A 25391-nucleotide genomic window follows, 5' to 3' on the forward strand; every position below is an offset into this window, starting at 1 on the left:
GTAATCAAATTCGGTGACTCTTGTAAAATCTTTATACGCGTTTTAGGCAAAAAATTAACTTTTTCTAATGAAATACGTACTTAACAAATGTTCACGATCGACTTCCACGGTGAGGGAATAACATCGTGTAATAAAAATCAAACCCGCAAAATTATAATTTTTCTTGTGAGTCCGCACGGATATGTACCAACCACCACCTTGCCTATTTATGCCGTGAAGCAGTAAAGCGTTTCGGTTTGAAGATTGGGGCAGCCGTTGTAACTATACTGAGACAGACAGAACTCATAACTCAAGGTGGATGGCGGCATTTACGTTCTAGATGTCTATAGGCTCCAGTAACCACCAGTTAACACCAGGTGGGCTATGAGCTCGTCCACCCATCTAAGCAATAAAAAAAAATGTCTCGAGGTGGATTCACATAACATTCAAGATGTCTAAGCTCTGGTTACCTCATTAATCCAATTCGTTATTGAACAAACGATTGAGAGCTTTGAGGTAATTACTGTTAGCAGTTGTATTGTATTAGTGTCGTAGCAGCAAACTCACCTTAGTTTCCTGTCGCTGTGCAGCAGAGCGTCCGCCTTTAGCAGCTTGACGGCGACAGCTACGAGCAGGAACAGTATGAGAGCCCCGCACACCGGCACGGCGATGGTCGCCGCCTTGAACCACACCTCGCCGTTGTAGTTGGCTCCGCGTTCACTCGACACCGGGTTCGAATCTGAAACGAAAAAGCACGTCTTACTAAGCTTGAAATTAACACACAGCCTGCTGAGTTTCTCGCCGGATCTTCTCAATAGATCGCGATTCCGGTGGTAGATTCTACGACGCACTGCTCTCGCTAGGGCTAGTGTTAAGTGGTTACTAGAGCCCATGGACATCTACAACGTAAATGCGCCACCCACCTTGAGATATAAGTTATAAGATCTCAATATAGTTACTATATACATATAGTATGTATTGTATAACCTCTGTTTCATATGGCAAAACATCGCAGAAATGGGATGATGGTAGTGTATCGATTTTGCTGTTTTGAACATTTTTATACATAAGTTCAGCGTCATGCGCCTTCTTCGAATTGTCTGAGTCTGTCTAGGTGTAATTGTTCACTAAGCCTTATAGCAGAAGCTTTTAATTTTTAATTTTGGTTTTCCGACTTTCCAAGAATCATATAAGTTTTGATATCTACTATCATTTTAACGCTAAAAACTGGAGAACGAACAAACACCATAATATGTATTTGGACATATATTTTAAACCAAAACCAGATGATTTTCGCTTTGAATGAAACTTCATCTATACTTCCATATAGTCGTTCATGGCTTACTTGTAATATATCTTAAATCTATATATATAAAAATGAATTGCCGTTCGTTAGTCTCCCTAAAACTCGAGAACGGCTGCACCGATTTGGCTAATTTTGGTCTTGAATTATTTGTGAAAGTCCAGAGAAGGTTTAATAGGTAGATAAATATGAAAATACTCGGAATTAAATAAAAATAACAATTTTGTTTTCCCTCTCATATGTCCCCCGTCGGACGGATTCCTTTTGTTTGTTTTATGTTTATTTTATACAAACGTTTAGGTCTTTTATTTATCGATTGGGGCACTACGAAGTCTGCCGGGTCAGCTAGTAATATTATAAATAAAAAAGTATACAGAATCAAGTAATAATTAATAATAAATAAGTGTTTATATTTTTAAGAGTCATTCCTTGGCAACTGTTCACACCATACAAAGTATATTCTTCGTTGCTACACTCTCGGTAGAGAAGTCGTGGTTGTCATGCTTCAAAGTATGGAATGCTAAAATTTCATATCTGTGGCCCCAGGCGTATAGGAACGGCAATGATGAATCAGCCAGTCAGGTCAAGAAATTATAAAGCTATTTATATCATTGTGTCATCATAGAAGTTACAGGTCCATCGTCTTAATTAAAAAAGGTCTAAAGAAATCAGCGGCACTACATCTATACATATAAATAGAAATTGGAGTGTCTGTTTGTAATATTGAAATAACCGTTTTTTACTACATGCATTTATAAGAATATACGGTACATACACCAAAATAACATTTTTTTACAATTTTTGTCGGTCTGTCTGTCTGTTTATTCCGGCTAATCTCTGGAACGCCTGGACCGATTTTGACGAGACTTTCACTGCTAGGTAGCTGATGATATAAGGAGTAACTTAGACTACTTTTTTTAGACTAGCTTAGCCCCGCGGCGTCGCCCGCTGTATGAAAATAACCGCGGGTAACATCGCGGGACTTAGCTATCAATAATAAAATTTAATGTTTCCGAAACGAAGCAAGGGCGGGTCGCTAGTTTGTATACAAAATCAATGATGCGACAATACAGTGTCGATCAGCATAATTCTCACACGGAATCCTAATTCTGTTTAAAACTCAACTAAAAACTGTGTCATCATTAGTAACGTTTCCTTCCAGATATTTAGACAATGGGGATGCCGATTCTATTGTTTATTGTATCGTTGTAACTCTACACTTTTGCTACTCGATCTAATAAAAGTGTTTTATGAGTTCGCAGTACACTTGGGGATAGGCTGTATATGCGCGAACGACTTTTTGAATGTAACTGTAATATATAAAATACATTTTCTGTCACATGATAAAATGTTATCAAATATAGATATGTATTTCATAATTTGAATACTTAGAAAGGATTAATAGAATTATTCATATTCTTTGGATTAGTTTAGGAAATGATGCGAACACGCACGGATCGGTAGCAATATTCTGTCCATTTTGGAAAATGTTTATTCCATCGCCATTCGTCTGAAGCGTTGAAGGCTATTGATAAGACCCAGGGTATAATCGTACCGAGTAATACAACCATGCCATAGTTCAAATCCTGACAACTGGTACTAGTTTTTTTCGAAATAAATTCGCATCTATCTAAAAATATGTGTTTCACAAAAAACAATGTACCGTATTATGAAAATCAAACTTGTTATAATATATTAGTTGAAATCTATCGGTTTTATAATAGTAATCAAATCAAAGCTTAGATCAATGAACTTTTTAAAAACCTTACTTATGTGGATTTTCGTAAATATTCATTTTTTTATAGCTGATATTCGTGAACGAGCTCACGGCCCACCTGAGGACTTGTAAGGTTTCAGTTTTAACAGTACAACGGCTGGCCCACTGCTTCTGCTTCGCGGCAGAGAAATAGGCAGGCATTCATTATTAATTTATTCAAGCAATTTTAGTCCACAAAATGAGCCGCCAATCCTCTGGAACCTCTTTCAATAAATGACATGTAAAACCCATTAAGCTAATGTCTTTTTTTTTTTCGCAAACCGCAAATGTATGCCCGGCCTATATTCCCGGTAACTCTGCAAGGGCAAATTACATTTCGCACTGTCCGATAGTTCATAACGATAGCGTTTCCAATTAGTCCACTTTAGGTTTCTGGGAGTCTGATAATAAAATAATTACTATGTAAACAACGAGTCCCTGGAAATACGATAAAGCGTAACCAATTATGTTTCTGTGGTTTTTTTTTTGTTTACACAGCGTATCTTTGGTTTCTGTGTTAACTGGCTTTGTGGTTTTAATTTTTTAAAGTTCATTTCGTTTGATTGCGAAAGCCGGACTCGGCTCATTTAGAATGCCAGCCCACTGAGTTTCTCGCCGGATCTTCTCAGTGGGTCGCGTTTCCGATCCGGTGGTAGATTTTGCGAAGTACTGCCCTTGCCAGGGCCAGTGTTAGCAACGCTCCAGTTTGAGCCCCGTGAGCTTACCAACACGTCAAGGAGAAGCTGAAATAGCCTCTTAAGGCTATCAGCATAGGTAAGAAAAAAAAACTAGAATGCCAATGAGACGTGCCACCAATTAAAGGATTTAAAAAAAAAAATGTTACTAAATAAAAAGTGGTAGGGGTGCCTTTCTTAATAGCCCACCCCATAAGTACTCATTACGAATATTGAAATTAGCAAGTTCATTCTCTTATAACACGGCTTATAAAAAAGAGCGCGTATTTCGTGTATGATAAAATTGACTGTTAAATTTAGTACGAGTATATGCGATTTTAAGAAGTAAAATGACATATATTTAATAGCTTCACTATTTTTAATTCTATATTTAGGTGCAGGTGAAATTTCGGACCTCAAATAAAGCACCCGCTAAGTACAATTCGCATATCCCTTTTCTCTATTTGAATATTCAATTTCGAAAAGGACACATGTCGCATATTTTGTCAAATACATTTTTTTTTTATTGCCTTTGTAGGCAGACGAGCATACGGCCCACCTGATGGCGAGTGGTTACCGTCGCCCATGGACTTCAGCAATGCCAAAGGCAGAGCCAAGCCGCTGCCTACCGCTTTTTTCATATACATGTAGTTTTGAGGCTTACCTACACCCATTTTCATAATAATTCCAGTAATTTTCAATTGCTAATTAAAACTAAAATATATCTCAAAAGTGAATGATTTAAATTTTACACTGCTTTAGAAAATAATCAGTTTTTTTTTCATTTCCTGAACATTTTACAGTTTTCAGAGATGTACCCTTTTCGAAAATGCATATTCTTTTGTTTTCGACAATAAAACCCCAGTCAATAACACGGACGTTCAACCTTATGGCAGTAAAGATGCAATTAAAACATAAATTGTGTTGAATCTTAACCGTATTCCGTCGTACTTCAGAATCATGATTCAGACTTGTTTACTCAGTACGAGAATGCTATTAGAATAATATCTTTGTTCCGAGACTGGGATGTAATTGCGCATTGAATCTTGTCAGTACTGTAAAACAATATACTTCGTCGTGAACTATACATACACAATATTGAATACGAAATGTATATTGCGTATTAGGAGAGAGTTGTCGAAGTTCTATTCATTTATTGCATAGATGGTTGAACGAGCTCACAGGTTACTGGAGCCCATAGACATCTACAGCGTAAACGCGCCACCCACCTTGAGACATAAGTTCTAAGGTCTCAGTACAGTTACAACCGCTGTCCCATCCTTCAAACCGAAACGCATTACTGCTTCACGGCACAAATAGGCGGGGTGGTGGTACCTACGCGTGCGGACTCACAAGATAAATTATAATATTGCGGGTTTGATTTTTATTACACGATGTTATTCCTTCACCGTGGAAGTCAATCGTGAACAAAGAGCTAACTTTGAATATAAACGGCAAACGATATTAAATACTTAAACAAAGTGTGGCGGGTAGTCATCACATAACATCTAAACATTTTCAAATATAGATATTTTCAAGATACAAGGTACTAAGCTCTGTGGAAGATCTTCCCTTTGTGTTATTTGTTTTAATTTAAGTTCACAATATTACGTGAAGCTTTAATCTAATAAATTTATTTTTTAGTACCTATTTATTAATTAGTATTTATTAAATAAATAGTTTAAAAAAACTAACAAAATACGTTTTTATAGAAAATTCAACTAAAAAATAGAAAATAAATTTGAATTAAAAATAGCGTAAGAAAAAAATATTTTATTGTAAAAAACCGCGTGCGTTTTATTGTAAAAAATGTCTTAATTATGTCTACGAGTCACTAAACGAATACTGAAATATTGACTTATTAATCTTTTATAATAAAATATTTCATAATTTGCACACAAGGAAAAATAAAACAAAAACATAAAAAAACTAGGTTAATCAGTTCTCTTATCTGCGTTACTTGTAGCGTACAAAATGATTCAATAAATGAATTTTGTTAATTGCGTACAATTGGACTTACATGTTTTAACTTGTTCTAACTTGTTTTTTTTTTATGATTGAAGGATTACTGGTGGCCCGGAGGCCTTTCCAGTTTCACCAGGACAGGTGGGCGAGCAAAGGCTCAGCCAGGAGGGGGTTTGTTCTAACTTGTATCGTGATTGTGATATATATAAAACGTGACCATTAAGAACTTTTATCAAAGCGGGACATCTGCAAAATTATCTTCTTTCTTCTTTTACTCTACCTTATCCCACTAGGTGGGGTCGGCACAGCTAATTTTTCTCTTCCATTCTCTTCTATCAGCCGTCATCTCAACACTCACTCCTCTCTCTCTCATATCGTCATTCACACACTCCATCCATGCCCACTTCGATAAAGCGGCACGACACGAGAACCCTCTGATCGTGGCCGCCGGTAACTACATTCCCGATCCTGCGGACAGAATGGAAAGCAGTCGACGTCGCCCAAAACACGTCATCTCGGATCCTCCCGATCCACTAACAGTGCTTTTAGGTACTTCAAGCACCGGTCACCGTTCTCGTCGAACCCGTCGCTTGCGACGAAGGGCTCGACGAGTAAATTAACTCTCAGACACAGCCCACTGAGTTTCTCGCCGGATCTTCTCAGTAGGTCGCGTTTCCGATCCGGTGGTAGATTCTGCGAAGCACGGCTCTTGCTAGGGTTCGTGTTAGCAACGTCGTCAGGTTTGAGCCCCGTGAGCTCACCTACTAGCCACGGTTACGCTGAAATAGCCTCTAAGCTATAAGCTTAGGTAGGAAAAAAAAAAACCATCCATGTCTTCTTCGGTCGACCTCTTGCCCCTCTACCTTGCACTACCATTTCCATACATCCCCTAATAATAAAAATATATAATAAAAAAAGTATTTAGTGCTTTACAAGTATTTTCTTATAGAAGATAGAATAACACAAAAGAATCAAAGCACTAAACACAAAATAGTTACTACTCTATAATAGTCTGTACCTCTTTTGTTAAATTAGCTCATTTAAACAATTCTAGCTCTATAATGAATTGAAAAATATATTTATCGTTTCTTCTGTATGCAAAAGCGGAACTATGTCGGCTTCACCGGGGACAACGGCACAGAATGCCCGAAAGCGGGACTGTCCCGCCCAAATCGGGACGCATGGTCACATTATGTATGTACTATGTAGTGTTCGTTTGGGAAAACACACACAAGCGTAGGTACGGCACATACGTACATAATTGATAAACAATTTACCCACAGACATAGCCGGACTGAATTTTTCGCCGGCTCTTCTCAATACGTCGCGATTCCGATTCGGTGGTAGATTCTGCGAAGCACTGCTCTTGCTAGGACTAGTGTTAGCATATTCTCTCAAGTTGATCACGTGAGCTCACCTAACCTTCCGGGAGTAACTGGAAAATACCCTTAGGCTACCATCGAATAGGTAGATGGGGAAAAAAAGATTTCCGTTGGTTGCTTAACCCGGACGAACACATATAAAACAATTAAATCTATACCTACTAATATTATGAAGCTGAAGAGTTTGTTTGTTTGAACGCGCTAATCTCAGGAACTACAGGTCCGATTTGAAAAATTCTTTCAGTGTTAGATAGCCCATTTATTGAGGAAGGCTATAAGCTATATAACATCACGGTAAGACCAATACAAGTGGATCACTAATAAAGAATGTTTCAAAATATTGATTTAAATAGCTCCTTAACATTCTATAATTCAAAAATATTTTCACTTTCTACGTAAATGAAGTGGGAGTAAAGTTTAACGTTATGCCAAAGTAACTATTTATTCCACGCGGACGGAGTCGCGGGCAAAAGCTAGTGCTTTAATATATTCAATAAAAAAAATACATTTTTTTTTTTTTTTTCTTATTGCCCTTGTAGGCAGACGAGCATACGGCCCACCTGATGGTGAGTGGTTACCGTCGCCCATGGACTTCAGCAATGCCAGGGGCAGAGCCAAGCCGCTGCCTACCGCTTAATACTCTCCACAAGCCTCGTTTGAAGAAGGACATGTTGTCTTCATACTGAAACTACCGCAAAGTCCCCCTCAAAACTACCGCCCTGCCTATTTCTGCCGTGAAGCAGTAATGCGTTTCGGTTTGAAGGGTGGAGCAGCCGTTGTAACTATAGTGAGACCTTAGAACTTAGATCTCAAGGTGGGTGGCGCATTTACGTTGTGGATGTCTACGGGCTCCAGTAACCACTTAACACCAGGTGAGCTGTGAGCTCGTCCACGCAACTAAGCAATAAAAAAAAAGTCCTATAAAACACTGTTTTCAGTCACTCAATCAGCGGTTGTAGAAATGCAACCTATTATCAAGAAAGATGTTTTGCACAGTATTTACGCGTTTAACGTAGTTGAGAATTGCACGGTGATTACACTAATAATATAAAATCGCGTATGTGGCGAACTAGAACACTTGCATCATTGTTTGAAAAGATTCTAGGTACGCACGATTATGGAAAATTTAGAAAAAAGGGGGCTATTACCTGAACAACGATGCGTGTAATGTCATGGTATTCAGTTAAATTGTATGAAACGAAAAATACAAAGGAGACATTTAGAGATAATGTGCATCCATTATTAAGTCATGTTCATATAGATACAATTAAATATTCTCTTCGAACAGTTCTCAAATAGTTTTTAATTTTATTTTCGTGTTTGTTTTCGTTGTTTTCACTGGTGGTAGGACCTCTTGTAAGTCCGCACGGGTAGGTACCACCACCCCGCCTATTTCTACCGGAAGCAGTAATGCGTTTCGGTTTGAAGGGTGGGGTAGCCGTTGTAACTATACTGAGACCTTAGAACTTATATCTCAAGGTGGGTGGCGCATTTAAATTGTAGATGTCTATGGGCTCCAGTAACCACTTAACACCAGGTGGGCTGTGAGCTCGTCCACCCACCTAAGCAATAAAAAAAATATGTTATTTTTCATTGTTTCCGATTTACTGATTTTGTTTTTGTGAATATATTTTTTGACCTTAACAATATTTTGGTTTATTATCTGGCCTATTGACGTCCTTCGATTATTATTGTGTTATCTTCGTGTCTCTGATCAGCAGTCAGACACTGTTGTATGTAAAGTAATGTATTCTCCGTTTATAGACATCAGAGGTTTGTCTATCTTATATTAAAAATCGCTGTTGGGCAAATACGGACTGTGTTTCTGTTTTCGGATTCCGACCAAAACTAGTATCTTTTAGATCGATTATTTTAATGATTTATTGAGAATAAATAACAATGTGCATTATTTTTATCTTTTTTTCCCTACATAATCTTTGGTAGCCTAAGAGAAATTCCAGCTACGCCCAGACGGGTAGGTGAGCTCACAGGCTCAAACTAAGAGAATTTGCCAACACAAGTCCTAGCAAGAGCAGTGATTCGCAGAATCTACCACCGAATCGGAATCGCGATCCACTGAGAATATCCGGCGAAAAACTTAGTGGGCTGTGTCTATAGGTTAGTATTTTTATCATGATCACACGACCTACCTTATAGTCCTAATGTTATTGTTAATAAAGATGAAAAATTAAAATGAATAGAATGATTTTTAAAGGTAATAATATGTTTTCGCGTATCGAATCATTTCGACCCTAACAGCGACTATTAGATTTCATCTCGTTATTCTTTTTCTGAAATCGTTCCTTCTATATTCACAAAGGGAACATTAGTAAGTATGCCCTTAATGCCTTAAGAGTTGTCGTGTGTTGACCGTCGTGCCACCGTCGACCACTTATATTAAACGCGATCTGCGGTATTTTTAGAGCCGCCCACATGAGAGGGCTTTATTAATATATTCGCAATTATATTACATACCACGAACAATTCGATTGATTCGAGTTTTTGTTTAGTATTATAATTACAGCACCGATATAACTCGTTTCATTGCTAAGTATTTTAAGAACGAACTCCATTTTGTTTTAGCGATTTTTTGGGTTAAATTTAATAATTTTTTTTAAAGATTGACCATGACAGATTTTTGTTTTACTATTAAGTAGTAGTTCTATTTTTTCAACTGGAAAGGTCAAGGTATCATACCATACAGCCTAATCTTTTATAATTTTTTTTTATGAAACATGATAATATGAAGTGAAATGAAATGAAGTTGATGAATTTGGAGTTGATGGATTTGGAATCAATTGACATGAAATGAAATGAGATGAGGTGATATGGGATAAAGAATAATCTTAGTAAAATGGTGATTATTTACTGTGACTTTTCAGTAGACTTTTTGGAGGATCCCCAGAAGCCAGCTGCTTTGTTTCATTTTCCCACATTTGTGCACTTTCACAGATATTAAATACACCACCGTTATTACACATTTAAGCCTGATCAAACAATAAATAGACAAAATAAAACAATTCACACAACTTCGCTCCTCGCGTTCCCGCCAAAAAGTCATTTTTTTGTTTTGCAGTTATTTGTTAAATCAAGGCAAATGGTTGCTGATAAAACAGCCTAGTTAAAAAAGAAAACGAAAAATCTTACCTAATTCATTAGTGAGGTTCAGTCTAGCTCTCGCCAGTGGACTGTCTTCATGGTTGCACAAATCTTTGAAGCAGCAATGAAGTGGAGAGTGGGCCGGAGCAGGGGGCGGTCCAATACCGAGTTGAGTATTCTGGCAATAAGATAGCACCGCTTCTTCTCTGTAAGAAGAATATATTTATATTATATTTTTCACCCAAATCAGCCTTTAGGTCAAGGTAGTTTTGATGTTAATTTTGAGTTTTTGTTTTATTATTATTTGATTTTTTGTTTTTTATTATTATTATTGCTTTTGTTTTATTCCAAGATTGTAGTTATTATTTTTATTTAATTCTGGTATACTGTATGAAATGTTAATGAATGCAAATAATAATATGGATGCAAAATCTGAAGTAAATGAAATAAATAAATAAATAAATATTAGGGAAATGTACGGTCTAAATCACCAGCTTTTAGGAAGTACGTAATAAGCTGGTGATGGTGATGAGGAAGTACCTAATAAGTTGGTGATTTTAAATTTGGAAGTTAGTTTAGGATAACGATCTAAGAAAAACTTGGAAGAGAGAAAGAGAGTAAGCGATTTTTACTCCTTTTGCGGTTACAAGAAAATTTCAGCGCAAATTAGTGTCACATAATAAAAGTAACGCTATACGAAAAACAAAAAATAAACAGAAATTTTACCTTCCAATATTTTCGGCATTTAAATCAACCATTAATTATGTTTTTTGTTCATCGTTCAAAAACAAGTTTCTGTCGAACACTCGTAAAGTATGTAAAAATGTTTAAAAATTTAATATTTTCCAATAATAGGTTAAGGAAGCTAATTCTTTTAAAGGCGGTTTAAGACGAGTTTTAAAAACATTGTGAGTGTTTTTTAAAAGTTCTTTTAAATTTTATATGTTTTGTATAAATTCCAAAAATCAACAAAAATATAAGTTTCCAATTGGGTCACGCCACTAACCATCGCTTTATATCGCATCGGACAACATATCGTCTTATCGCATTAAAAGGGTACAATTTCCAAAAACATTCGAAATTGATTTAATATTCGGAATCATTTGGTATCACCAGTATTTTTCTCATAAATACTGTCAAAAGAGCGTAGTTTAATTTTAGTGGGTTTTTTTTTAGTTTACCTATATGTTGACTACTATTAACAAAATTAATACATAATTTTATCTTACTTTAAAAGACAGATAATGTAACTGGTAAAAACTAAAAAATAAATGTAAAACACTCTCCTGTAAAATTTTGCAAGTTTTGAGATTATACAGTTTTAATGCGAGCAGACGATATGTTAGCATTATTTTACGAATGCGAGACGTTCAAATAGAATTTTAATCATATTTATGCAGTTTATTTTTTTACATAGCTCTTTAAATCATGCACCACGTGAGTCAAGACATAAATGACTGTACAGCCGAGTACAGATAAATAAGTACAGTCGCGTACGTTGAATACAAATTGTCATTTTCGACAAGCAAACCGCTCACGGAGTCGGTTCTCACGGAGCTTGTAAAACATTAACATTCGTAATTGTATGTAATTGTTTACAATTAATTGCTTCTTGATATTAAAAATTGTGAGTTCGACATTAATAAATTCCATATAACTACTGTCAATAGTTAATAGAGAGTTCGATTAAAAATTAGGAAGTTTTTTTGTTTTTAATTGAGCAACTATATTTCTAGGAATAATTAAGCAATTATTTCCATTGGTAACGTATTAATGAATTCGAAATTTATTTTAAGTTTAAATCGTGAACGGTCAAATGTTAATAATAAAAACAAAACATATCTGAGTCTTTAAATTGTCTACACTTAAAATGTCTATTTTTTATTTACTACATGAACGGAACCCATGGAGTATAGACATTACAATTTTTTTCCTACTTATGCTGATAGCCTTGAGAGGCTATATCAGCGTTGCCCTAGCGTGTAGGTAGGTGAGCTCACGGGGCTCAAACTAGGAGGTGTTGCTAACACTGGCCCTAGCAAGTGCAGTGCTTCGCAGTATCACATGGGGAATGTCGTCACTCACCTAGAGACATGGCTGTGCCAAGCCCTCTAATCGGAACGCATAATATTTCGGGAGGTAGAGGTAAGAGGGGTAATATCTACACGTACCCATGTACAAGAAAGACGCCCTACCGCAAGTAATTACGGAAATTAAACTCATCTATACTAATATTATAAAGCTGAAGAGTTTGTTTGTTTGAACGCGCTAATCTCAGGAACTACTTACTAGTCCGATTTGGAAAATTCTTTCAGTATCAGATAGCTCATTTATTAAGGAAGGGTATTATAGGCTATATACCATCACGTTAAGACCAATAGGACCAAGTGGAGCCCCAATAAAGAATGTTTCGAAATCGGGGTATTTTTCCCTTTTCATAGCTTACGCTATATGTAGATAAACGCCAAAGTAACTATTCCACGCGCAAAGTGTCACGGGCAAAAGCTAGTTAATAATCATTTTGGCGGGTTATATTTTTATTACAGGATCATATTCCTTAATCGTGGAAGTCGTTCGTGAACATATCGACGGGTGAAAGGCAATTTGTTTTAAGCAACATTTTTGCAACTTTATAGGAGAGCCATTTATAGGTTAATCTTTGGAAAAAATACCATAAAAACTTCTTCAGCCATTTGAATGGGGTAAACATAATTGAAGTTCAATTAAAAACATCGATTTGTTGATGCTAATACCAAACAAAACGGACTTTTAATTACAAAGATAAATGTGGCGTATTAAGCGAAATGTCGCTTACAACAAATAGCTTTACAACCCTCGATATGTTAAATGAATAGGTAACTCATTAGAAAATTTGGTACCCGCCTGCGGGATTTGAACATCGACCCTATCCCATCATTCGATATGCACCGCTCGTCTTATTCTTTACACCAGCCTTTCCCAAAATGGGCGATAACGCCCCCTCGTGGGCGCTGCAGTCCTAAAAGGGGGCGGTAAGAGACCCAGAAAAAAAAAGGGGCCGTTGTGTACAGGCTTGGGAAGCGATTTGTAATTTCATCTAGGAGAACTTTTAGAGCGACTGAGCTGTCGCTATAGTGGTTTTAAGTAGGTGAAAAAATGGGGGAGCTAAAAATAATCTATTCTCAGAGTGGGCAGTAGACAAAATAAGTTTGGGAACCCCTGCTTTACACCCACATCTTTAGACATTTCCTCAAATATTCCTTCACTCGATCCCATCCGAGCCCACGCCTCGCGCATTCCTCCAAAACTTACTCGAGCTTGGTATTTTTAGTCGACCATTACAATATTCCTCAACTCTCAACTCAACAGTCCGGTAGATTTGAAGTTCATTTACTCCACTCCGGTGAGCAAATTTTTCGAGGGACGATTGAGCGAAGATTATTTTTACGATCAAGCATACCAAAAGGCGCGTTGGAGGTTGAGTCGAGTCGATTTAAGCTCGAGTGAACGACTAAAGATACGGGGATTAGTCCACGATGACTTCAAGCCTAGTCATATGTAAATACACTGATACTTTATCTGTTTTATGTTGGCTATAACGTACTATCGTAAACACGTTAGGGAAATATAGAAAGTATTTTTTTATTAAGTTAAATGAAGTTGTTCACCTTGTTTTCTGAGATTGAGCAATGGAGTTGTGACTCAAGAATCCTCAAATTAAAAACATAAGTGCCTAAAACAAGTTGTATAAGATGCTAGCATGTAGAATTGTGTCGTAACGTTTTGCTACTGTGCTTTTTAGATATTTATTGCTTAGGAGGGTGGGTGGACGAGCTCACGGCCCACCTGATTTTAAATGGTCACCGGAGCCTATGGACAGTACAACGGCTGCCCCACCCTTCAAACCCAAACGCATTACTGCTTCACGGCAGAAATAGGCAGGTCGGTGGTACCTACCCGTGCGGACTCACAAGACGTCCTACCACCAGTAATTGCGCAAATTATAATTTTGCGGGTCTGATTTTTATTACACGAACTTATTTCTTCAGCGCGGATAAACCTTATGCTTAGGATCATCTTCTTATAAATATTGAGAGTCAATATATTAAAGATTATGCAGAAACTGACGTTATTATGACTGACTCGGTGATGCATTCGTTAGCGCTCCTGACTGCTGCGCCAAGGGTTGTGGGTTCGATTCTCGCATCGGGTAAACATTCGTGCGATGAATAGGTTTTTTGCTCTCTATCTGGGTGTTTACTATCCTATATTAGCCTACAGACACAGCCCACTGAGTTTCTCGCCGGATCTTCTCAGTGGGTCGCGTTTCCGATCCGGTGGTAGATTCTGCGAAGCACTGCTCTTGCTAGGGCTAGTGATAGCAACACTCCGGTTTGAGTCCCGTGAGCTCACCTACACGTTAGAGTGAAGCTGAAATAGCCTCTCAAGGCTATCAGCATAGGTAGAGAAAAAAAACTATCTATACATATATGTATTTAACTAAACGTATATTACGTATAGGGTTGCCAGATTTTTTTTTCAGCCTATAAGGGGCAAATGCTTAAATAGGCAAAAAATACCGGTTTTTAGTTTTTCACCCGGGACAAATAAAAAGGAAAATTATATAGTGACATTCTTGAATTTTTTTTATAATTCTCCGAGGAGCAAGTCAGTTTTAAAATATTTTTATCGATTTTAACATATTTATAAAAATCAATACAAACTTATAATCGTACGGTTCGAATACGGGACAGAGTCAGTCCCGCCGACATTTTAAACTAAGTCGTCGGGACGTCCCGGAAAATACGGTACGTCTGGTAACCCTAATTACGTATGTCAGTTTCTAGTACCAATAACACAGGGAACCCTAATTTGGAGCCGGATGACCGTTAGTGATTTGTTCCCGGTTATTTAGTAAATTTAGTTAATTATTATCATATCATATTAATATAAATTTTTGAGAGGTTTTAGATGCTGAGTTAAGTTATTACCAAGTTAATTAAGTTGTGTCCAGTAAACAGTGGTCGTGGCCATACTGGTCGTATGTTATGTTTATTGAAGGTTTGCCATGTCTACATTAAATATAATCACTTCGATATTTTGGGAATACGCAATTAAATCGATGTTTTCGAATACTATTCGAATTTCGTTTCGATTATAATTAGCATATTCGAATATCGAATGCCTAAGTCGTGTTCTCACGGGAACACCGACGATTACGTCGTTTGGTCTCTATTCGTTAAATCTTTGTGGACGATTTGAATAATTTTGATTGCCGATTCGGCATGCTCCGGAGTCTTCGAAATTTGAAATATTGTCAGTTTTGCTAAAATTAGACTTGCTAGGTATCTCTTTTTTTTTACTAATAAATTAGTCTGTACATGTGGATATTGGTATTTAAATTACGCTTTTTTTAGTTGACAGATCTCAGTCAGTCTTTTAAAGATCGTATTAAGAGCATGGCATCATTTGCCCGGTGCTAAGAGTCTTAACATTATCATTGGATCAACATCGTGTATATTTATGTTTTAGCTACGCCCGAATGGGGTAGTGTGCTACGAATGATGATGCTAACTTGAAAAGAGTTCGCAATTTCGCTTGCGACGCGTATCGATATTTTCAATAAAATGTCACATCACTATGTATCGGACTGATTAAATCCTCGCATCAATCAGATTTGGGTGACGCTCATTAACAATGTTAAAGTTTTAATATAATCCGCCCTCAAACGACCCATGCTATCTCGAAGCATGCGACGAGTCTATAGGGGATATTGTTATTATAAACTAGCTGACCCGGCAGACTTCGTAGTGCCTCAATCGATAAATAAAATATCTAAACTTTTGTATAAAATAAACTTAATACAAACAAAAGGAATCCGACCGACGGGGACACATCAAAGGGAAAAAGAATTGTTATTATTATTTAATTCCGAGCATTTTCATATTTATCTATCTTTTAAACCTTCTCTGGACTTCTATAAATAATTCAAGACCAAAATTAGCCAAATCGGTCCAGCCGTTCTCGAGTTTTAGCGAGACTAACGAACAGCAATTCATTTTTATATATAGAGATTAAATATTAGTTAAGTTAATTACGAGTAGAGGGGAGAGAGGTCGACCGAAGAAGACATAAACGGAGTGTGTGAATGATGATATGAAAGAGAGAGTTGTTGAGTGTTGAGCTTACGGCTGATAGAAGTGAATGGAAGAGAAAAATTACTTATGCCGACTATCATTCGATATAAATTGTGGTCTTAAAATAAAAATTTACAAAATGTCAATCGAATTCTTAATAGTCATTCAACCTATCCAATAATATATTATATGAAAGTATTTCGGTTTTCGTGAGAGGTAGACGCAATTAAAATGACTTTTACGGTTTAATCTCGCGTTTAATATTCTCATTATATTAATATACTAGCGACCCGCCCTCGTTTCGCTTCGGAAGCATTAAATTTTATTATTGATAGCTGAGTCCCGAAATGTTATCCGCGTTTGTTGACGTACCGCGGGTGACGGCGCGGGGCGAAACTAGTCTAAAAAAGTCTAAAAAGCCTAAGTTACTCCTTATATCATCAGCTACCTATTAGTGAAAGTCTCATCAAAATCGGTCCAGCCGTTCCAGAGATTAGCCGGAACAAATAGACAGACAGACAAAAATTGTAAAAAATGTTATTTTGGTGTATGTACCGTATAAGTATATGTATATTCATATGCAGGTAGTAAAAAGCGGTTATTTCAATATTACAAACAGACACTCTAATTTTATTTATCTATATATTAATACGTGAAGCAAAAACTTTGTATCCCTCTTTACGAAAATTGCGCGGACGGAGGAGTATGAAATTTTCCACACTTATAGAGAATATAGAGAAGAAGTGCACAATGCTAATTTTTTAAAAAATAATGCATAAAAGATACATTAAATCAATAAAGAAAACATTACACACACTACATATCATGTATTTGACGCACACACGCATGCATACTATTTATTGTCAAACTTTTGTTCTTGACGTCTGTGGTCAAATTGAGAATAGATTAAATATTGTTTATCTTTGTTAATATTTTTTTGTAGTGTATCCTAGGCGAAATTTGTGATTATAGAAGTATAAAATACAATCATAATAGTGTACAAACTTACAATTCCAATTAATTATATTCGATTTTCGACAATTTTTTTTTTTTTTTTTTTTTTTTTTTTTTTTTTTTTTTTTTTTTTTTTTTTTATGATTGAAAGTTTACTGGTGGCCCGAAGGCCTTTCCAGTTTCACCAGGACAGGTGGGCGAGCAAAGGCTCAGCCAAGAGGGGTGGGATTTGCTAACAACTGCCCGAGCGCCTCCGAAGGAGACCTAACAACTCAAGAGCAATTGTTTCGCGAATGAATCTACTACCGGATCGGAATCGCGACCCGCTGAGAAGATCCGGCGAGAAACTCAGCGGGCTGATGCATGGGTTAGGTTGCACGTCGACCTCTTTGTCGAGTTCGACGAGTACGGTTACCGGGGTCCCTAAGCCTGCCCCTAGTATTAGAGCTGAAGGCATCTAATGCAAAGGTTATTGGATCTGATGGATCCGTAAGGACGTGTCTAGGGCGTCGACGGTGACTGGCTCCTGCATGATCAGGATTCGGGGAGTAGTCAGCGGCGGCAACGATAAGGCGATTATCATGACGCATAGCCTTATCGAAGTATCGTTCCGACGCTGACTTCATGTATTTCCGAATTGATTCGAGAATTTTCGACTAGTGCGGGACCTCTAGTATGTATAGATTTCGGACGTCACAAAGCTGTAAAGTTTTCGAAAGGTTGGAAATAAAAGATAATAAACGCGAAATTAAACCGTAAAAGTATTTTTAATAATATCTTTAGGGTATCTACATATTAATACGTGAAGCAAAAACTTTGTATCCCTTCTTACGAAAATTGCGCGGACGGAGGAGTATGAAATTTCCCACACTTATAGAGAATATAGAGAAGGAGTGCACAATGCTAATATTTTTTTTAAATAATGCATTAAAAATACATTACATCAATAAAGAAAACATTACACACACTACCATGTATTTGACACGCACACTACTATACTATACTATTTGTTTATAGTCAAACTTTTGTTATTGCTTGTGGTCAAATTGAGAATACGTTAATATTGTTTAGCTTTAATATTACGAGTATATGTCTATAGTTTAGTCTTGGCGAAATCTGTGACTATAGAAATATAATAAATAGTATTTGACAATAGAACCATAATAATGTTCAAACTTATAATTTCAATGAATTATAGTCGAATTTCAACCACTGCTGGACTACTACTAGTTTATACAAATAACTGAATGACGTTTGGTGAACCCGATAGCTTGCAATCATTTCATTAATGTGTCAATAACCTGTTACATTTAAAACGGAATCGACGTCTCATTAAGAACTGTCAGTTAAGATAGCAACTGCTTCTCTTTAAACAAAACACGAGGCTGAACACGATAAGATTCAACAAATATTGAATCGAAGAAAATTATAATTGAATTTTTAATCAGAAGGATTCAAATTTGGCCTATTTGGGATGTGTGTACAGACATGTAGGTATGGTAAGCAGATATTTTTATGGTTTTTTTTATAGCTGTAGACGCACTGACAAGGTATTAAGTGATCAAAGGGAATAATGGACAACATCATCATTCTCCTACCCTTCTCCCAGTTACCCGGGGTCGGCGCAACATGTTTTCTCCTTCCATACTCCTCTATCATATACCATTTCTTGGCTCACTCACCTCTTACACATATCGTCTTTCACGCAATCCATCCATTTCTTCTTAGATCTCCTCTTCATCTAAAGGGGAATTATCGCTTTGAGACCTGAGGTTAAACTCACATTTGGATTTTATGATGACTTGCTTCTCTGAAATCGTACTACCTACCCATCCGTGGGCATCATACGTAGCACGCACGGATAAATACGAAAAATTTGTTGATTTTGAAGTATTGATATTAAGTAGACGATGTAAACTCGAAATCATGCCTTCTGCCTGCATGATTGGAGCACCGACAAAGTCGCATTACTCGACATGAATAAGCCGTATTGTTACTTAGGAGCATTATAAGCTATTTTTCATTTACCACTAATTACCAATTGATTCTCCGAACAATAACTTTATAAGCAGTGCAATGTTTACCGTATAATGACCTTAATAATAAATTTATACAAGCGCATTATTCTCGAACAAAGGGTAAGATGGATTGAATGCAGGAACAAAGGGAATAGTCGATCTCGTGGATAACAATAATCCACAAGAGATAAGTGTAACATATGCGTGGGCATTATGACAATATCTCAACGGGGCGTGTATTTCAAAGCAAAGGAAGCGACCAAATGCGCATAAATTTTTTTAAATCTATTTTCGTACTAACTGATTATATTAAGTAAATACACTAAGTCGTAAAAGAAGCGGAGATTCGAAAACTTAATATCAATTATATTGAATATACAAAGTGCGTTGAGTTTTAAACGTTGCCGTAAAGCTATAAAGTTCATTTTACATTGTTGTATTGAATTTATAACCAGGGTCAGCGCCCGTTCAGCTGCTATCTAGTCTCCTGACCCGTCATTCAACCCCAGACCTCATACAATCACCCTTATCTTAACAAACGAGGACATCACGCCGACAATACACAATAAATAACTCAAACACAATTAATAACATATAAAATAAAATCTCGATTCGATGGAATTCTTAAAGCAGGAGAAACTGCGATCGTTAGCCGAGATAATGGAGGTGGATCGCCAAAAACAAGCAAAAATTATTTAAAACAAATAAAAGCGGGCATGCGTCTCGGAACCTGTTTGGCTTCGGCGGACCGATCGAATAAGATAATCAACTGGGTAGGTAATTTCCGAACATAAAAACACAGCCGCTCCGTGCCTTCGTTCGGTTAATTAATATTAAAAGATTCGAACACACAAGAAAATAAAACATTGATTGCTCAATGTTCTGCTTCAGAGTTTTAGAGTCAATTTTATGGGCCTGTCTATGTATACGAATATAAACAGAATATTGTACATAATTGATACATCGTAATTGACATTCAAGGCACGCATAAACCACGCAATCGATGAAGTGGATCGTTAGTGACCAGACAAAATGGAAGTCAAATGTCAACAAGCAAAACCCATTAGCGATGGACAAAAAGCTAACGGCGTTCAATCAAAACTTTATACCGTCACAGATGATGAAAGAACCGTGGAGTAATTTCGAAATGATCGTAGACAAATTGATTGTAGACACTCGAAACAAGGCACAGATATTAGTTTGGGCGCTCCGGCGTGATAAGCAGAATTGATCGATGACAGGGCACATAGCCGCATCGCTTCCAACAAAGGAAAGTTAATTAATTCCAGAAAGTTAAAAGAACGACAGGAAGCGAAATGCTCTATCGGCTAAAACAAATCATAATTATGTTCATAATATATTATATACTGGTCAGTGAAGTTTATACGCGGTCTAGTGTGTCCGCTATTAAATTTGAATAAGCCGTTTTGATAGCAGATACGCTTAAGATGGAATTTAAACGATGTCATATAAATTTTGTTCAGCTACCGTCGCCTGATTCAGCTACGGTCAATTTGTTAAATTGTTTGCTTTTGGTTCGTCTTTTTTGAGAGAAGGAACATTTCAACGAAGAGGGACCGACTAATTAGAATTGCAATTAGGTATAACTTTGGAGTCCACTGAATTCAAGGGGACGCGACTTTTAATCTTTTTATGTTGAATTTATTCGTAAATATTGAAATAAGAATACATTCTCCGTGTATTGCGTTTATCCACACGTCATTTCGGATCCTCCTGATCCACTAACGGTGCTTTTAGGTGCTTCAAGCATCGGTCACCGTTCTCGTCGAACCCGTCGCTTGCGACGAAGGGCTCGACGAGTAAATGAACCCTCAGACACAGCCCACTGAGTTTCTCGCCGGATCTTCTCAGTGGGTCGCGTTTCCAATCGGGTGGTATATTCTGCGAAGCACGGCTCTTGCTAGGGTTCGTGTTAGCAACTTCGTCAGTTTTGAGCCCCGTGAGCTCATCTACTAGTTAAGGTTCCGCTGAAATAGCCTCTCAAGGCTAACAGCTTAGGTAGGAAGAAAAAAAAAGCGTTTATGAATTGTATTTAAGTGTCGCTGTGTTATTTTTTACAGCCGCATTCTAACTCAGTATTTATTGGATCATTTATAATTCAACCTGTAATAATATCGTTTACTTTATTTAAATTTATTCAATTCTTTCAACACGTTTTTAGTTAAATTGCTTTCTTGTTTGTTGTTTGTTTTGTTTTATTTCAGTTTCACGGTACAAATTCTGCAATCGATTATAAAGTTATTTCTAGATAATCTTGAAGGTTTAAGCATTAGTCTAGTGTGGATGCTAATGCGATATTAAGTAATGAATTTCACTCACAAGATTACAAAGCAGATATCTATATATTAATAAGTAAAGCAAAAACTTTGTATCCCTTTTTACGAAAATTGCGAGGACGAAGGAGTATGAAATTTTCCACGCTTATAGAGAATATAAAGAAGAAGTGCAAAATGCTAATATTTTTTTTAAATAATGCATAAAAGATACATTAAATCAATTAAGAAAACATTACACACACTAAATACCATGTATTTGACGCGCACTCGCATGCATATTATTTATTGTCAAACTTTTGTTCTTGACGTCTGTGGTCAAATTGAGAATAGATTAAATATTGTTTGTCTTTATTAATATTTTTTTATAGTGTAGCCTTGGCGAAATTTGTGATAATAGAAGTATAATATACAATCAATAATAGTGTACAAACTTACAATTCCAATTAATTATAGTCGAATTTCGACTACTGCGGGACCTCTAGTTAATTTAAATATATCAGAAAGTATTTGTACGTTCATACTATTTTCGCTAATTTCCATTTTTATATTATATTAATTTAATTTAAACTTCACGAATCCAGTCATTGAACTTTTGCAGGGTTTGGTACGAGTGCTGTGTATTCATTTCTGTAGGAAAACATCAGCAGTAATTTTATCTAACGTACGCGAAACTTCATAGTTCAGTCAATGTTTATTGTTAACTACCTCATAGTCTGGTAGAGGCGATGCCGAAATCTGGATTGGATTGCCTAACAACTGTTCTAATTCTCAAATAGAGAATTTCTTCTGAATGTAAATAAGTAGAGTAGGGTTATCGGACCGCGTGCAAATAATAACTTAGTCGGACGTTATGATTGATATTGCAAACGTATCCCACTATGAGAAGTCGGGTAGATTATTTATTACTTTCGAGTTACGTGAGCACTTTACATCGCCGCTTATTTAACGACTAGCGACCCGCCCTCGCTTCGCTTCGGAAACATTAAAACACACATTATACCAAAAAAATAAAATAATTTTTTTTTTTTAAAAAGTAGCCTATGTTCATCAGGGATAATGTCGGCTTCTAATGGAAAAATAATTTTTCAAATCGGTCCAGTAGTTTCGGAGCCTATTCGAAACAAACAAACAAACAAATCTTTCCTCTTTATAATATTAGTATAGATAGGTTTACGTTTGACACTTACGATTCAGTCAAATGATGGAGACATCCGTGCCTAGAGTGGTGTCTGGGAGCTGGACGTTCGCTGTAACAGCCGCCGCCACGTGGAGACCGACACATGTACCCCGTGCTAACACATTGCGCAGTGTTGCAATAACACCGAACTCCATCTCGATCGGTTTCTTTGGCTTCTATAACAAACAAACAAAAATAGGGTTAAATATATGTAGGTACTAGGAGTGGAGACCTCGTACTGGACGTCGTAGCGAGGGCAGGCGGTCAACGAGGTGGACCGATGACCTGGGCAAGGTAGTTGGTAAAGACTGAATGAGAAAGGCAAGAGACCGAAGAGAATGGGGTACATTCGAAGAGACCTACACTCGGCATTGGGTGGACACGGGTTGAAGAAGAGACTTGTTACACATCGCGTCTGTTGCGTGGTAAGGCCTCATACGATACTTGGTGTGCTCGTACTGAGTGATGCGACTATGAGTGATGAAATAATATATATCCAATATTTGTTCACGAACTACTTCTACAATGATTTTGCAATATCGTGTATCAACAATTAAGACCGCAACATTTTATAAATATGTGACAGTACTAGTTACAAGGCGTAATTCGTCACGGGTAGGATGTCTTGCTGGTTTCTGGTAGGAAACTGTGATGCGTTTCTTCGTTGAAGCTATAAATACGTACGTTTCTACACTTAAAAGGTCTTTTTGCCAACCTATATTAAGATAATCAAGTATGAAGATTTAAAAAGCCAGAGTAAGCGATTATATCGTTGCATCACTGAAATATTGCTAAAACCGTGTGATCACACGAATCGATTTCGCGTCGAACGTAAAAATCGAAGGCATTCGCTTGTTTCAGCAAATCGAATCCGTGACCCGTAAAGAGAACTGGCAGGTGATCATTTCTATCCAAGAAAATCGGTACCTCAATTCGTAGATAAGTTTCTATAAAAGCAAATAATTTATTTATCCTTAACTTGCTTGTGAAATCTCACTGCATTAAAACATTCACAGACAACTTTATTATAATTTAAAACATGTAAATCTGATTAAGTATACAGATCTGAACATTCTAAGAAAAAGTTATGTCTAAACTATACCATACAGACGTAATCTTCCAAAGTACCTACCTACCTATGTCGCAATAGTTTTGTGTGTGAACGAACTGAAAGAAATGCAGACGCGCTAATAAGATGCTAACGATATCGTTCAGAATTCGGTATAGATCACAAAACTTGTGTAATTCAATTGGAAAACATTATCTTATACCTTTAAATACGACTCTTCCCGACATCTATTGGCGAATAATAATACTATTTTTCATAATTGAGAGTACCTTTTTTTTTTTTTTTTTTAACGCTGGGGAATCCATTTACGGATACCCGGTCGAGAGGGGTAATAGACCGGGTTATGTCGGACTCCGGCGCCTCCAGAGAAGAAGAGGGAGAAGAGGAAGACCAAAGTCCTCCTCTTCTTCCAATTCCTACCGGGAGACTACGCCTTGAGAAAGGCGCGCGAGGCGCTGCGCGGCGTCTACCACGCAGGACCCGCCCCGCAAAACCGACTACCGACTAAACCCCATCGAGCTCCACCACTCCGACTCCACGAAACCTACGGTACCGCACAATGCGCGCCGCAGGCTCGCCGTCGCCGGTACCCATCCTGACAATAGGACGGGATCCAATCCCCGGGAAGATCCCGCAGGACGTCGTCTCAGGAGACACCGTGAGTGGCGCATAGGAGCCACCTTGCGCCGCCTCACCACGGAACCGACAGCAGAGCACCGGGCGCCCCCGCACCCAGTACCCAACAGTCCCTACGGGAGATTAACGGGAGCATCGTGCCCGCGTCGCCCACCCCGCCTTCTTCGCTGAGGAGCCGAAGAGGGATTCCACTCCCTTTCGCGCTCCTCAGCCTCGCGGAACGCCATGACATAATTGAGAGTACCTAACTGCTTTAAAGACACAATAACACTAAAGCTATTTCAGCAGATGGCGTTGTTAAGCCACCCGAAGCCAATGAGTGTTTTGTTTAAGGTTAGACCAAGAAAATGAATTGTTCATTTATATTATTTGTGTCTTTTTAACTAACGTGTTCACTTAAAAATACCTAAACGATCTAGGAATATTTCATCATTTTATCAATATTATAATTCGTATTTAAATATAATTTCTAAAAAAAAAAAAAAAAACACAGCTCGGTCATCGTCTAGTTACTATTACAGGAATACAGTAAGGCGAATGAAAAAGGAAATGCATTCGCGAATTACCCAACAACAGACTCCGGCCGAGCGGCGCCAGGCTGCGTGTCATAAAATTGGATAGTTTTTTTTTTTTCCCTACCTATGCTGATAGCCTTGAGAGGCTATTTCAGCTTCACCCTAACGTTTGTAGGTGAGCTCGCGGGGCTCAACCGGAGAGTTGCTAACACTGACCCTAGCAAGAGCAGTGCTTCGCAGAATCTACCACCGGATCGGAAACGCGACCCACTGAGAAGATCCGGCGAGAAACTCAGTGGGCTGTGTCTATGGGTTAGTTCGCTCGTCGAGCCCTTCGTCGCAAGCGACGGGTTCGACGAGGACGGTGACCGGTGCTTGTGGTGCCTAAGAGCACCGTTAATGGATCAGGAGGATCCGTAATGACGTGCTTTGGGCGACGTCGACGGTTTAC

At 37.6% G+C, this 25391-nt stretch overlaps 1 protein-coding gene across 1 annotated transcript in view; it reads right to left on the reverse strand.

Moving 5' to 3' along the window:
- Positions 1–25391, reverse strand: part of LOC101746936 (BMP and activin membrane-bound inhibitor homolog) — a 112026-nt gene that overhangs the window by 3929 nt on the left and 82706 nt on the right. The window contains exons 2-4 of the mRNA XM_004924066.4: positions 22731–22896; positions 10207–10364; positions 547–718 (exon numbers count right to left, since the gene is read on the reverse strand). Of these exons, the coding sequence (XP_004924123.1) occupies positions 547–718; positions 10207–10364; positions 22731–22896 (496 nt within the window). The remainder of the gene's footprint in view (positions 1–546; positions 719–10206; positions 10365–22730; positions 22897–25391) is intronic.

This window comes from Bombyx mori, chromosome 8, assembly GCF_030269925.1.
Source record: "Bombyx mori chromosome 8, ASM3026992v2".
NCBI classification, from domain to species: domain Eukaryota; kingdom Metazoa; phylum Arthropoda; class Insecta; order Lepidoptera; family Bombycidae; genus Bombyx; species Bombyx mori.